Source organism: Oncorhynchus mykiss, chromosome 13, assembly GCF_057628025.1.
Source record: "Oncorhynchus mykiss isolate SJ-2025 chromosome 13, ASM5762802v1, whole genome shotgun sequence".
NCBI classification, from domain to species: domain Eukaryota; kingdom Metazoa; phylum Chordata; class Actinopteri; order Salmoniformes; family Salmonidae; genus Oncorhynchus; species Oncorhynchus mykiss.
Genome location: NC_143034.1, coordinates 53,297,943 through 53,311,666, shown reverse-complemented (window position 1 = coordinate 53,311,666; position 13,724 = coordinate 53,297,943). Strand labels below are relative to the sequence as shown.

Below are 13,724 nucleotides of genomic sequence, written 5' to 3'. Positions count from 1 at the left end.
ACCTGTTTATGCAAGCGACCCCATATCCAATCAAATCAGGAAAAGGGGAAACACAGCAGAATCCAGTAGGCGAGTGCTGCAGTTGTCAGGGAATGTCACCTTGACACTATTGCAGGGTGACATCAGTCGCACCACCCAGACCAAGCATGGGGTGAACGCAAGGCAAAAATATTTTCTGTGCGTTTGTGAAGGGCATTGAGGTGTCAGCCCTCAAAGAGCTGCTTTGTTTGCAGGCTTAGTCCAGGTCACTCCCTCCCTTTGTCTTTGTGTTGTTATGAACATAACCTTGTTGTTGTGTGTTTTGGGAGGGCGGCAGAGAAGATATGATGAGAAAAAGACGCTGCCCCACTGGGCTCTGCCTTGATTTACAGCCCCATGTATTCTTCTCTTGACAGGTCTGCTGTGACACTGAACTTGGGCCTGGAGAGTTGGCAGCAGGGACGGACTATTTCTGCCCTTACTTTGTAGGTCAAAGAGCCATGGACATGCCTGCTGAGTGAGAGCCTATGAGAATAGGCTGTGAGGTATGTTGTGACTGGGCTTAGAGAAGGAGAGGAAGCTTGTCCACTTTTCCCTCTGGGTAAAGTGGTTTGTGTCAGGTTGAATGAGGTTTTTATAAAGTGGACTAGGGCATAAGAGAGGTCCTCCGTTCTGTTGGGGGGGAGGTCATAATCTGTAGGTGTATGTGCGTGCTCGTACATCTGAGGGCGTTTGTGTGTTTAGTGTGGTCGTACGGGACATCTCTGCCCTGCGTGCGTAGGTCTGCGGGCTTATAGAGAGTTAGCGGCAGGAAATAGGCCACTGTTACATCAGGGAGGTCGGACAGGCGGTCTGTCTAGAAAATGTGTCAGTGTGTCACTCCAAAGCTCCTCTCATTTCAAATTAATCCTGTGTGTCAGGAAAGTAAGGAGCCCAGGGAGTGACTGTAACCAAGCTATTTGTGAGGACTGGAAACAGGGTGTCCCCACACCTGCTAAAAGAGATGAGGACTCAGAGTCTCTGTTAAACATGCCTGTGGTTACAAACACCTAGGTTAGGCCATCATTTGCGTCTTGTCTTGATTTAGATTGTGTCCGTCAAATCATTGTGCCTTACGGCTCTGCTATGTGGCTGTGTTAAATTAGTAGGCAGTGATTTAAATTACCATAGAAGAATGTTGGTTGTCAGCAGCTGCTCTGGTATAAATTATAGTTAGTTTTTGTTTTTTACGCTAGTTGGCATATGGTTATTATTATTCTTTGCAGTGTTATATCTAACCTATGAACCCGTTTGTATTCAGTATCAAGTGATAACTACAGGGAGGTTTTGGTCTTTATCTGTATGGCATATGCACAGCTGATTTTCAAACAGACCCATCATGAACTGTGTGTAACCCACATAGACACGAGTAAAGAAAGGAGAAATCTAACAATATTTGTACGATATGTTGAGAAATTCAACATCCTTTTTATTGTTTTCAATCTTAAAATGCATCCATCTTCCATGATGAATATTAGTGTCTTTACATACACAGCCATGTCAAAAAGGGGTGGTGGCGACCTAGACACCACCTACTGCTAAACACCACACAAGTCTCGTCTGCATCGTTGTCTTTTTAGAATCTTTTTCATAAAACCATCAGCAAAAACACAAGCGTCACTGATTTAAAACACATTGAGAAAAAGGGAGGATGGGGGTATGGAGCAAATACATCATCACGGTCTATAGGAGAAAGACACACGAAGATAGTAACAAAACCAAACAATGACATTAACATTACAGTGTTGTCTGAGAGAGGGAAAGCTTTACATTTATACACAAGTGGCAAAAAGCTAAACATGGCACATATACTTTATAAACTGTGTGGTACAGTGCAGGCTTCTCATTGTCACCCAAAACGAGGAAAATAAAGGCCGGGGGTGGATGCCCCATGTTTTACACTACAGAGGCACATTAGAAAAAAGGGAAATCCCTATTTCATTAATAAAGTAGAGATTGTTCTTGGTTTTTACAAAACTTAATTGCAATAGCTCTTATTCTAAACCAGGTTTTTCTAATGTCATGGGCTATTTGTGTAATATAGTAAATTAGCTTCTGTTTCAGAGATCCAATTACCTAGTATCTGGGTTTGACGCCGTGTCTCTAGGGCAGTGGATCGACGTCAGGTCAGAAGCTTGAGGTTCTGAGCTCAGTGCATTGTGTCGTGTGTTGATTTGCAGAGGAGACTAGGTGGCCTCACTCAGAGTTCAAATATCATACAGATATCATTTAGATGATATTACTATATTTAAAATAACTCCCTCCCCTATATGTCCCCACTTTACGGTTTTAACTTGAGCTTTTATACTTTGAGGTTTATACACATTCACATTTTAGTCTATGTTCCTATTGGCTTTTCTGCAGATGTGGGCATAGGAATAAATACATTGGGCTAAGAGATGGGAACAGTGGAAGTCTAGACTGTTGATGATACTCAACTTTAGGCCAGCAGCCTAGTTCTGTCTCAGATGGACTTTGATTGAATGCTGTCTAAGATCTTAAAGATCTACTGCAATAACAGGGAAGCTGCATTTCAAAAGCTATCGGCCATGTTTCTGTAAACAGAGTTAAAGTGATGACATTAAAGACGTTTTAACTTAAGTGGAGTTTGCAACAGTAGACACAATGTGACTGTACAGTAATTCTGACAAAAACAGGATGATAAAGGCCAAGTCCTTTCTTGCCTCAACAGTTAGTCGCATTGTTGTGACATTTTTTTGTTTTCTTCAAAAATATATATTTATAAATTATTGGTAAATTTACAGTAATATACAAACCGAGTGCTTGAACAAGATAGATAATGGATGGGCTGTGTGAGATCATGGAGATGGGAAGGGAAATATGGATTGGTAGAGGTAGGGTTAGAGAAGAGAGATGGAACTTCTCATTGTGTTGCATCTTTGGTCAAGGGAATGTTCCCAGAATGTTGCTGCTATGTTTGTCTAAAGCCAGATGTGCACCATAGGAGGGGCACTGAAAGCTGACAATACAATTCCAATAATGGTCAACTTATATTCTCATTTGAAATGACCAACTGTGGTTTGACGAAAAACGATATGAAAGAGTTTCATCCCTCCTCTCATTTATAAACAAAAGTCCTTCTGTAATTATGGAGAAGATGCAAGAACTGAAAAGTGTATATACAATATATACACATAGAATACTGTTCCCCCAGAAGTCCAGCCCTGTTTTGGGCTTCAGTACAGCTTTTTAGTCCCAGGACATGAAGGTGAGGGTGGTGTAGATGGGGTAAAGAAATGATAGTGGATTGAGATTGAGGAGGGGAAAGGGAAAGAGCGTATTTGGATCTAAGGCAGCATCAGAGACACCTCACAATGTAAGGACCCTCAACAAATTTGTGTTGCCCTCAAGTGTTCTATAGGCACTTAGTCTCGTCTGTTGTTACGGCGTCTGCTTGACGACTCCTTTTCCCCACTCTCCTTCCTTGACTCAGCTGAGGACGACCCCTGTGGGGGGCTGGCTCTCACTCTCCCTCTCTTTCCCGCTCTGCTGTTGCGTCAGGGCCAGGTAAGGGTGCTGGGGCAGGGGTAGGATAGAGGAAGGAGGAGGGGTGGTGGGAGAGTCCTGCTGGGAGCTCATGGCTTTGTGTTTGAGACGCAGTTTGTGAGGCAGGGCAGTGCCCTTAACCTCTGCCTGGGTGTCCCCGCTTTGGCATTGGGAGGAGTCCTGCGGGGAGGGCAGAGGGGACCCTGGCTGGTGTAAGACAGACAGGTGCTGGAGGTAACTCCCGGTGTCGGATAAGGAGGAGGACGGGGACTCGTCGTCCGTGGAGGTCTCCTTGTCAGAGCTGCGGGGGTCATTGTCACTAGAGGAGGTGTCTTTGCCTGAGGTTGAATGTTCTTGGTAGTACCCCTCACTCCTGGCCCCGCCCTCATAGGTCAGTATGGGGGGCTCCTCGTCCTGGGTGCTAAGATAGCAGTGACTAGCCTGGTTGTGGTACAGGTGGGATGTGACAGCCTCCTGTTTTTGGAGGATGTCTGGAGCGAGGCCCGTCTGGGTCTTTTGCTCCTGTTGCAGAGCTCTGTACACCTGCCCCTCTCCTGCCTCGCTGTGGCAGTCTGAGTAGTGGTACGGAGGGGAGTCTAGTGTCTTCCTCTCCATCTGCTTGGTCACCTCTGCCAGTCTCTCTGAGCTTTCTGTGTGGCTCTCTCGAGCCTGGGCCAGATGGCCGGCCTGAGCACTCTGCTGTTGGGCTGTCTGTTGATCTATGTCCTGCTGCCTTTGGCTCTCCCCAGGGTAGGAGGCACTACTGGAGCGGTAGAGGATGACACTCCTCTGTTGGGTGGGTGGAGGGACCTGACTGGTCTGGCTTGTGATGCTCTCCTGGTGGTGGTAGGAGTGGTGCTGTTGGCTGTGGTAGACCGACTCCATCTCCTCCTGGTGGTGTGTGGAGGACAGGCTATGGTGGACGTTGAACATGCTGCTTCCAATGTCCATCTCCGGGCTGCTTTCCTCCTGCTTGATCCCGTAGACCGCAGGCTCTGGGCTGTCCCGGGAGGACCCGTCTGACATGTCTGAAAGGGACCCATGGGGGGAGTACGTCACCAGTTGACTATGCCCCCCCCCGCTGCCTGACTGCTCAGTCTCCGAGGAGTCAGAGTTCATCATCACCTGGGAGCTGCTGGAGTAGCCGCTGGAGTAGTAATTGGATGTGGAGGATCTCCCGTTGCCTCCACTAGTGAGCTGCTGGCTCTTCTCCATGTAGGAGGCAGTGCTGATAAGGCCAAAGCGCAGCTTCAGCTGCAGCAGCTCCGTCTTCAGGCGGCAGTTCTCGTCATTCAGCACCATGACGCGGTTTTCCAACACCATGTCGTTCAGTCGTCGCTTCTCCCTGGAGCGTTTGGCCGCCTCGTTGTTCTTACGGCGCTTCTCCCAGTAGGATGCATCCTTCTTTTCATCAGAGATGAACTCACGCTTGCGTCTGCAACTCATGCTGGGCTTGACGAGACGCCCGTGGCGAGAGGGGGTTCCTTGAGGCGATGGGAGAGACTCTTCGTAGTTAGAGTATGTCTCTAGGCTGTCCAGGTTATTTTCTGAGCTTGCTGATTGGAGTTGTGAATTCAGGCATTCCATTGTTGCTCAGTGGAGGACAGTTTGGAATATTGCTACAACCACTGGAAAGGAAACTCAAGGAATGGGGTGATAAGGAACAGTGGGATTCAGCTATATCTCACTGAATGAATGAGCTTATAGTTCAAGTGTCTAAACTGGCCAAGAAGATCAAGAAACAGTGGAACTCTGCGTTAATTCCCCTCATTTATCCAATGTATGTTCAGCCTTTCTCTAGGCAAGTCTCTTCAGCTTTCTCACATAAAAGTGGGTAAAGCTGCCTTGTAGAGAAGGAAAAAAAGAGTTCCTAGAGTGGAGAATGTGACAGCTTCACTGAGCAATTCTCTAACCTTCTTTTCTCTGTTTTGTTTTTCTATCTTTTTGTGAGAGCGCTGTGCTGAGCAGAAAGAGAAGTGTTGTACTGCTCCAGGCGTGTTGCAGGATGTAGGTCACTCAGTCTATCTTGGCTTGTCAGTCTCTTGGGAAGGGCGCTACCTCTCTCCTTCTCCAGTAGGTTGCAAGATGAAAGGCTGAGGAGACAAAGAAAGAAAAGGCAAAACTCTTAATCCTCGTGGACTGCTGTCGACCACTATGCATTCAGATTGAAGGAATAATATCTTCTTTATGTCATTGTTAATTAAATCCATTTGAGTTTTTGGCATGGCTGGTGATCAAATCATTTTGAGGGATAATTAATAATACGCTCCTTCTCACATCCTCCTGCTTTCATCTATGTTCTGCATGTCTGGTTTTGACTGAATTGTTACCCCTGGCAACCAGTGAATATTCACTAGACCCTAGTAACCACTGTCTGACCTCATGGCCCTTCTATTGATCTTCTCTGTCAGTGGTCCATGACCCCTTAAGGTGTCAGCTTGCTTCAGTTCAGCTGGCGACTTGCCAAACTGAACAAGTGTGCTTGCACACTCCCTTAAAATACCTTCGCTTGGAAAACTAGGGGAAAAAGCGGCAATAGTACTTTGTCCATATTGAGATGCCGTAGCCAATATACACTTCCTCAAAATAGTCAGAATGAATCTATGATAAATCAAGAAATCTGTCATTAATTTTGACGTTTCTGCAGAGGAGATCTTAGTCGAGCAATTTTACATCTAACTGGGGTGTTTGGTGCAGTATTTCTCAATGACAAAATGTGCATGAAAATGATTCTGTACCCTTACACAATGTATGCACAAACTCTTCCGAACTGTTTCGGATGGGAAGCATGTGGACGCGTTTAGCCCCGCATGTTGACGTTGACTTGCATGGTGTAATAAACATGAGGCCAATATAGTCGTTTCTGAGTTACTATCTTTTTCTGAGTAAGACCTTACACATTTGCTATTTGTGACATTATTCCTCCGCCTTTGTAATCATAACTGCATGTCTGGCAACCAAGTCAAGAGCACATGATTACCATGTAAACTCCCCGAAATTACATCACTCAAACACGTGGAATGATTGGACATTGAATTTGTAAGCTTTAAACAGCCATTATTGACTTATTTCATGGCTGTTCTAAATAGTCTTTCAGACAGATTTATTTTAAGAGCCAGGACAGTGAATCACACAGGTGCAGTGGGGGTAGGCTTCCCCTCATTCCATTTTAGAATTCTAGATTCTAGAAAGATTCCAAAACAATCATATTAAGAAACAGCCCACTACGTTTACATAGAAATGATCATGAATTGGAGAATTTACTGTAAGTGTAATAACTGTAAAAAATCACATTCTATTTGGACAACCAGTTCCTGGCGGTGAATGTAGACAAAGGTTCCCCGCCAAGGAAAAGAGGTGGAGAGGGTATGGGATTTTAAGGTAAGGATGTTGGGGGTTAATTAATGAATATAGGTCAAGTCTCAGGAAGGACTGGGCTGGAGAATGTACCAAGCTCTCCTGAATTATGACACCAGGGTGGTCAGCCTCATAACTATGAAGTGTATGGGAACCTGCTCAGCAGGGACTCTCCTGGTAATGAGGTAAACAGAGGTAGATGTGTCACTAGCCAAACATCTTAAGTATGATTTTCATGAATAAGCCAAATGGCTTTTGCACTGTCTCTCTTTCCAATTGATCTCTGCTGGTTGTGTACCAGTTATTTTATCTGTGTTGCTGACTAACTGGTTCAATATCAATTACATTCCATACAAGTGACTTGAGGCAAGCAAAGGAATTCAACAGGCATCGAGGATGGAGTCTTCCTGGAACATTTGAGATAACTAATTCAGATTATGTTCCCTTGTTCCATGGTTCCATTAAACTGGTGCTTTAAAATCAAATGAGTTGCTGGCCAACAGGAGCTGTTTCATCCCTGCCTCCCTACCTCATTTATTCTCATTTTCTTACTGAACAACATGAGTTGAGACACACTGATTCTCTCTGCCTCTGTAATTTCATAATCTGTTTTTTTTCTCCATGGGTTATATTCTCCCAGGAGTCTGGGGCAAAATTATGTAACTGCCAATTGCTCTACACTTTTCAAATGTGGGTTCAACACCAATTTTTTCTTTCCAGGCACAATTCAGCAACAAAATGAGCGCAAATCTAGATGGGATATTACACCCCTAGTTCTTAAATTAAAAATGTTTTGCTTCCCACAAAATGATGACAAGTCTTCTAGGTATGGGTCATTTGGGTCCCAGTAGAGACTAAATAGGGATACAGGCTACGATTATGCCTGGGAAAACGGTTGAGACAGGGCCTGATAATGCACTGCTGAATGCAGTACTTTAAGGTCCTCATTCCCACAAGCCATTTGCATGTGGCTAATGGGCAGGAGGGAAAGAGTGGAAAGACCCCAGTAAACTAGTGACTAGTGCCTACACAGCAAGCTGGAATATAGGTCAGTGGAACCACGGGTGAGGCAGCGAGAGAGATACAGAGAATTAGAGAGTACTCTATTTATAGAGGTGAAAGATGCACGGCGAGAGGGACGAAGAGATTGAGAGAAGGTAGACAAAAGGGGGAAATGAGCTCAGATGATAGCACCTCGCAGGAAGTAAACAAACGGGGTACTGTACCAGCGTTAACAACATATCACCCATGGCAACAAAAGTAAAAAAGGGGGCAACTAATCATATCAACATCAATCCCTCCTCATCGAACAACACACTTCCAGTGCGCAAACAGATTGACTGTAAAAAAACAAAAACAAGCTGCTCATCTCCTCTGCGGGCGGCTGGAATTAGCTGGAGATATGAATGGAGCTAGAGTGTTTGCTGATTAATGCATCACAAGCTCTTAGTCTCCCCCTTACCTGATAATCAGAACATCTAAGCATCAAACCTTTCCACTTCAATATAGTGTATCAAATATCTAACTGCAGGGTACTGAGATAGTGATTGCCAATGAAAGTTTCATGTGTTTTTATGAAAAAGGTAGTGTGACCTGCCAGAACAAATGTAAAATAGTAAGAAATTCTACTGCTTCCCTTTTCACCAATCTAATATGCTTACGAGGCTCTGTGTTTCAATGGAACACTCCTACGCTTGTGGTAGACCATAATGAATTCCATGTCCAATTTCATCATAAAAGGTGAACAAAAAGCTGCATCTCAGAGTATGAATCTGTTACTGATAGCTCTGTTTAACATTAGCACACATCCTTGTTATACTTAATAAATATAAAGTCATTCTACCACAGGAAAGGGCTTGGTTACATTTGTGAAGTGATCAAAGATAATCTAAATGTATGCTATTTACAATTATTGGGTCCAAACAACCACAAAGCTATATTTGGTGGGGCTTGAGTTCAAAAGCTTGTTTTTGTTGAGCTCTTAAAGTAATGGGAGCAGGAGTAAAACAAGGAGGAGGCCCCCAGACCTGGGTGCAATATTTTACTGAGACTGAGGAACTGAACTGCCCCCAGGGGGGAACAATGCAAATAGATGGCTTTTCCCCAAATTCCAAGTAGGGTTGGGCTGATATATGATTAAATAGAATAGTGACATTTGACAGTGACGATATATTGTGACGTGCAAGACATATATCGTGATGTGCTGTATCAATATGTTGAAAATTACGTGTAAATGAATTAACTAAGCCTTGTTTTTTCCCGGCAACACTAAGATTATTTAATGAGAATGTGACTATACCATTGTAAATAAGTACAACAATTGTACAGTCTAGAATGATTTAGTCATTAACGGTGCAGAACGATTATATCGGATATCGTGATATTTGGAGTAGCACATCGTAGAAGGGGTCTCCCCAAATATCGTCCAACCCTGATTCCAAGACTGGGTTTATCTTCCCAAGAAAAAGTACAAATTCTTGGACATGAAGGTGGAGTTCCAAGCCAACTCCTTGTTCCATAAACACAGCCATATCAGCCTCTGTTAAACAGGAGAAAAAAAAGAGTGACCCAGTGCAGGCCATGTGTTTCCCAGTCACATGTGCTCCCTTGGCCTACTTCTCTGCCTCTCCCTCCCAGCCACAGCAGCACAATAACAAAGCACCTACTCTATCCTTCATTATCTTTCATTGTGCCAGGAAACCCTGAGAATGTCAGGCGGGTCAGGGTAAACCCCACTCCACATTGTTCACCATCAACTACAATAGTAGTGAAACAAGACATAGTGCACACTGCTCTAGTGAAACATAGGTCATCTCATCCTCATGATAATTATAGCCATGTTATTACCATGTTTTTAGCAATAAAATAAGTAAGCCTACTAATACAATAAGGAATATAGTAGCTGATCATTGCAATTACAAGCAATTTATGGAAAGATTCATGAATCCTACAGAAATGGGGTGTGGCACAGAAAGGTGAGGATTGAAGAAAATGTATGAAAGGCAAAATTAATATGTTTCTAATTGTGTATCACTACGATATGAAGGAAACCTAAATGTTTATTAGGCGCGTTTATCTGCTGCCCATCAGTGTTTCTGTTCTGCATGAATGGGTTGGGTGTCTTTGTTACGCCAGCTAGGATTCATTTTGGTAGGTTTTTATTCTGGTATTATAGGGGGCTCTGCAGCACATCCCCTCCCCGTTATGACTAATGTGACCTACATTTGGAGCTGACATAGTGGTCCACCTTATGCGCCAACCAATTAGCCCTCCTCAGCAAAGCACAATAGAGGCTATGGGTTTCCGCTGATTGCGTCATCTCCCCTACCTATATCTGTTTTAATTACTTAAATTATTTATTATGTAACCTGCACCATTACTACAGCCTTTAGTGAAAGGTGTTACAAAAATGTAACGCATAAGCAAATGCTTTGCGTAATTTCCCATTTGTGCATAGCACACCTGTACCATAGGCTACATTCTAAACTACATGGTATTGATGAACTTTCGTGAGATATAATTCCGGTATGACTTTTCATAAAAACATGAATAGCGTGAATAGCCTACACCCTACACCCTTACCACGGCACCAAAAGTAGGCTAGACACAAGTGCGCATGCCATCACTAAACAACAAATGTATGAGCTGCGGGCACCTGGCGGGGGCACACATTCCACAATCATTCCCACGTGCAGTGTGGGGGTACTTTCAACATTCAGACTGAGCAGGGTGGTCATTTATAAGACAAATTACAACAAGTGTGTGTGCAGTATTAATTCTTATATGCATGTAGCCTAATAACTGAATATGTTAAATGTTGAGATGGACATGCAGTGCGCAACAGTGTTTCCCAATATAACTAATAACCTACACGGCAGGCACATATCCACGTCACATCATAAGTGTTCTGCCCTCTTCAACATACCACTACTCTTTGTGGTGTCTCTGATAAATGTACATTTTGCAAATTATAACAGATCCCCGGGGAAGTCATTCAAGGCAAAAGCAAGTTTCTTGCACATAGCTTGTTGCCCTGTTGCATTCGCTACCCATAGGCTAATCCAACAACTTGTCACGACTTTGAGATTTTGACCCAGTAGCCTAAATAAGCACAGAAATAAACATGCCCAGTATATCCAGCTCACTTTACAGAAACAGACAATACTTTAGATTATCATTCATATCCAAAACAATGTTTTCAGAGATGTAGGACAGCACAATACTCCAGTAGCCTTTACTCTAGATTCAGTTTGCCCCACTGAGCAGAGGAAGGGTTAACGGGTTGGCTAACCTTTCACAAATAACTACTTACTACATGTGATGGAGAGAAGTGTGTCCTCAGACCATCATTAACGGGTTTGTTTTGCTCAAATAAATGTCCATACTTGTGTTACTAAATAATAGAGGAATTAATCCAAAGAAAAATAAGTTATTGTATCTTTCAATATTTTCAAAACTACTATGATGGGCGGGGCGAAGCTACTCCAAATATGTGTGTTTTCTGTGGCCTCTGCCACCCAGCGTTCCTTGTTCTGAAGGAATTCCATCCACCCCCCGTCTCCTTATCATCCCCCTATGCATTCTGCCACTAAATAGGGGGGGGGGGGGGGGGGGGCTCGCCTTGACAGAACATACATATGGTTCAACGTCCGTCACCAAAATTATAAACACTTCCCGTTGTGCCAAAATGTTTGCAACAATATATCAGTGAACTTGAAAGTCATGCAAAACTAAAATTATATAGTCTAATCGATGTGCCACTAAATAACAGTGAAATTAGTATTATTAAACAATTGGATTGAATTGTTTTCACTAATAATAAGTCACATTGTATACATGAATCAACTGGACATTTAAAGGCAATCCATATAAAATAAATGCTTACCGTGTATGTGTAAATAAAAGCCCACAGTGCGAAGTCTAATATAACAGCCACGTTTCTGTTCAACAATTCCTATTTCTGACTACTATCGAATTCAATTGTGCGATCGTCCTTCAAGTACAGTGCGAGCTCTGTGATTAGTGCCTGTATGTGAGCATGAATTCTGTGTCGCTTAATTTGAATCTGTTCTCTTATTACGTTAGGGACTTGCTACAATTTCCTCCTTGCTCTCTCAATGTCTCCAATTGTATGTTAGTAGGTCAGCAGTTGCATAACAGGAGTCTTTGGGTGCCTAGTCACGTTTTGTTTCTCGCTCGCGCGCTTCGTATCTGCCCCTCCCCTTTCTTCCCCTTCGAATTCTGTTGCGGAGAGATGGGGAAGAGGAGAGGGGGGAGGGAATAAGCCAGACTTGCTGAGATGTAGGATGAGATACCCCATATTAGGTTAATAGAGAGAGTGAGAGAGACACTTGGAAAAATGGAATGGTGGGGAGACATTTTTAGAAACAAGCTATTTATATATCAAGACGATATATAAATAAACAGCTGTTGTTTGGGTGAGAAGTGTGTGCCCCTTTATTGAATGGATAGGCCTAATCACTCCAGGTGGCTCAGTTTTGCCCTTTTAAATATAGCTTTATTTTTTGCAGTTTTATTCTAATCCACAAACCAAAATCTATTCACATTGTCCCTCATTAGCATATGAGTAGTTATTTCTTCATATTCAGAAGATTGAAGGCATAGTCTACATGGCCTAGGCTTTAGCTTAATGTGGAGCAGGTGACATGGGTTTGAATCCAGTGTACACATTTATCAGGAGCTACAATGATCAGTTACAATTGTGACATACACATAGCTGCAGCCTGGATTCAGGGGTAGACATAATATAGTAAACAAAAATCCAGGACACTCAAATTAGCTATGTTTGGTATGGTATGTATTCATTTGTGGATGTCCATCATCAATTTCGTATGATATGTTCCGAATTACATTTCGTATATGTTACAAATTGCAATTCGTACAAAATGTTACGAATTTGCAATACATTAGATATTAGAATTCCAATTTGTTGTGGCTAACATTAGCTAGGTGGCTAACGCTAATGTTAGCTAGGTGGCTAACGTAAGCCAGGCTAGGGGTTAGGGGTTATGGTTAGGGTTAAGCACAGGAGGTTGGTGGCACCTTAATTGGGGAGGACGGGCTGATAGTAATGTCTGGAATGGAATTAATTGAATGGTATCGAACTAATCAAACTCATGGTTTCCATGTGTTTGATACCATTCCATTTACTCCTTTCCAGACATTATTATGAGTTGTTCTCACCTCAGCAGCCTCCTGTGAGGTGAAGGTTAGGAGTTAGGTTAAAGAGTTCAAGTTAGGGTTTGGGGAAGGATGTAGCTAAAAAGTAATAAATAGTTGCTAATTAGCTAAAATGTTCAAGTTGTTTGTGATGAGTTTCGATCACGTGTTACATGCCCACCTATCCACCCTACGAAAAAAAGTATTCAAATGTATGCACTCACTACTGTAAGTCGCTCTGGATAAGAGCATCAGCTGAATGACTAAAATGTAAAAAATAAATCAAATGCAACCATATCAAACGTAACATGCCATGCTATTTTGAGTGTTCCAGATTTCCGTTTACTATTTTACGTCTAGTCTGAGACCAGGTTGATCACTCATGCCAAGCAAGAACAGGATGAAAATTAGTTTTAGTAATTTGTAGACATATTGCAGTAAATTGTCTGATTTTGTTGTGACATTGGCTCTCATTTCCAGCAGCTGTGGCCTTGTGGTTCGATACATCTGGTTACAGTTTTTACATAACCACTTGAATCTCAAGAGCTCAGTACCTCATTCTCATCTGATAGAGACATTGAAACCTCTTTATACCATGGGCTACTTTATTGGCATCCTCCCTCTTATGAGGCATCCAGCCAGTCCTTTTGTTCCAATGAAAA

The 13,724-nt window shown here is 43.0% G+C and overlaps 1 protein-coding gene across 1 annotated transcript; it reads right to left on the bottom strand.

The window, feature by feature from the left end:
• Positions 1-3,272: 3,272 nt before the first annotated feature.
• Positions 3,273-12,093, bottom strand: LOC110486495 (uncharacterized). The gene is given in 3 exon segments (XM_021558123.3): positions 3,273-3,483; positions 3,485-5,618; positions 11,768-12,093. Coding segments are annotated over 2 exon segments (1,707 nt in total). The 5' UTR covers positions 5,113-5,618; positions 11,768-12,093; the 3' UTR covers positions 3,273-3,404.
• Between the last annotated feature and the right edge of the window lie 1,631 nt (positions 12,094-13,724).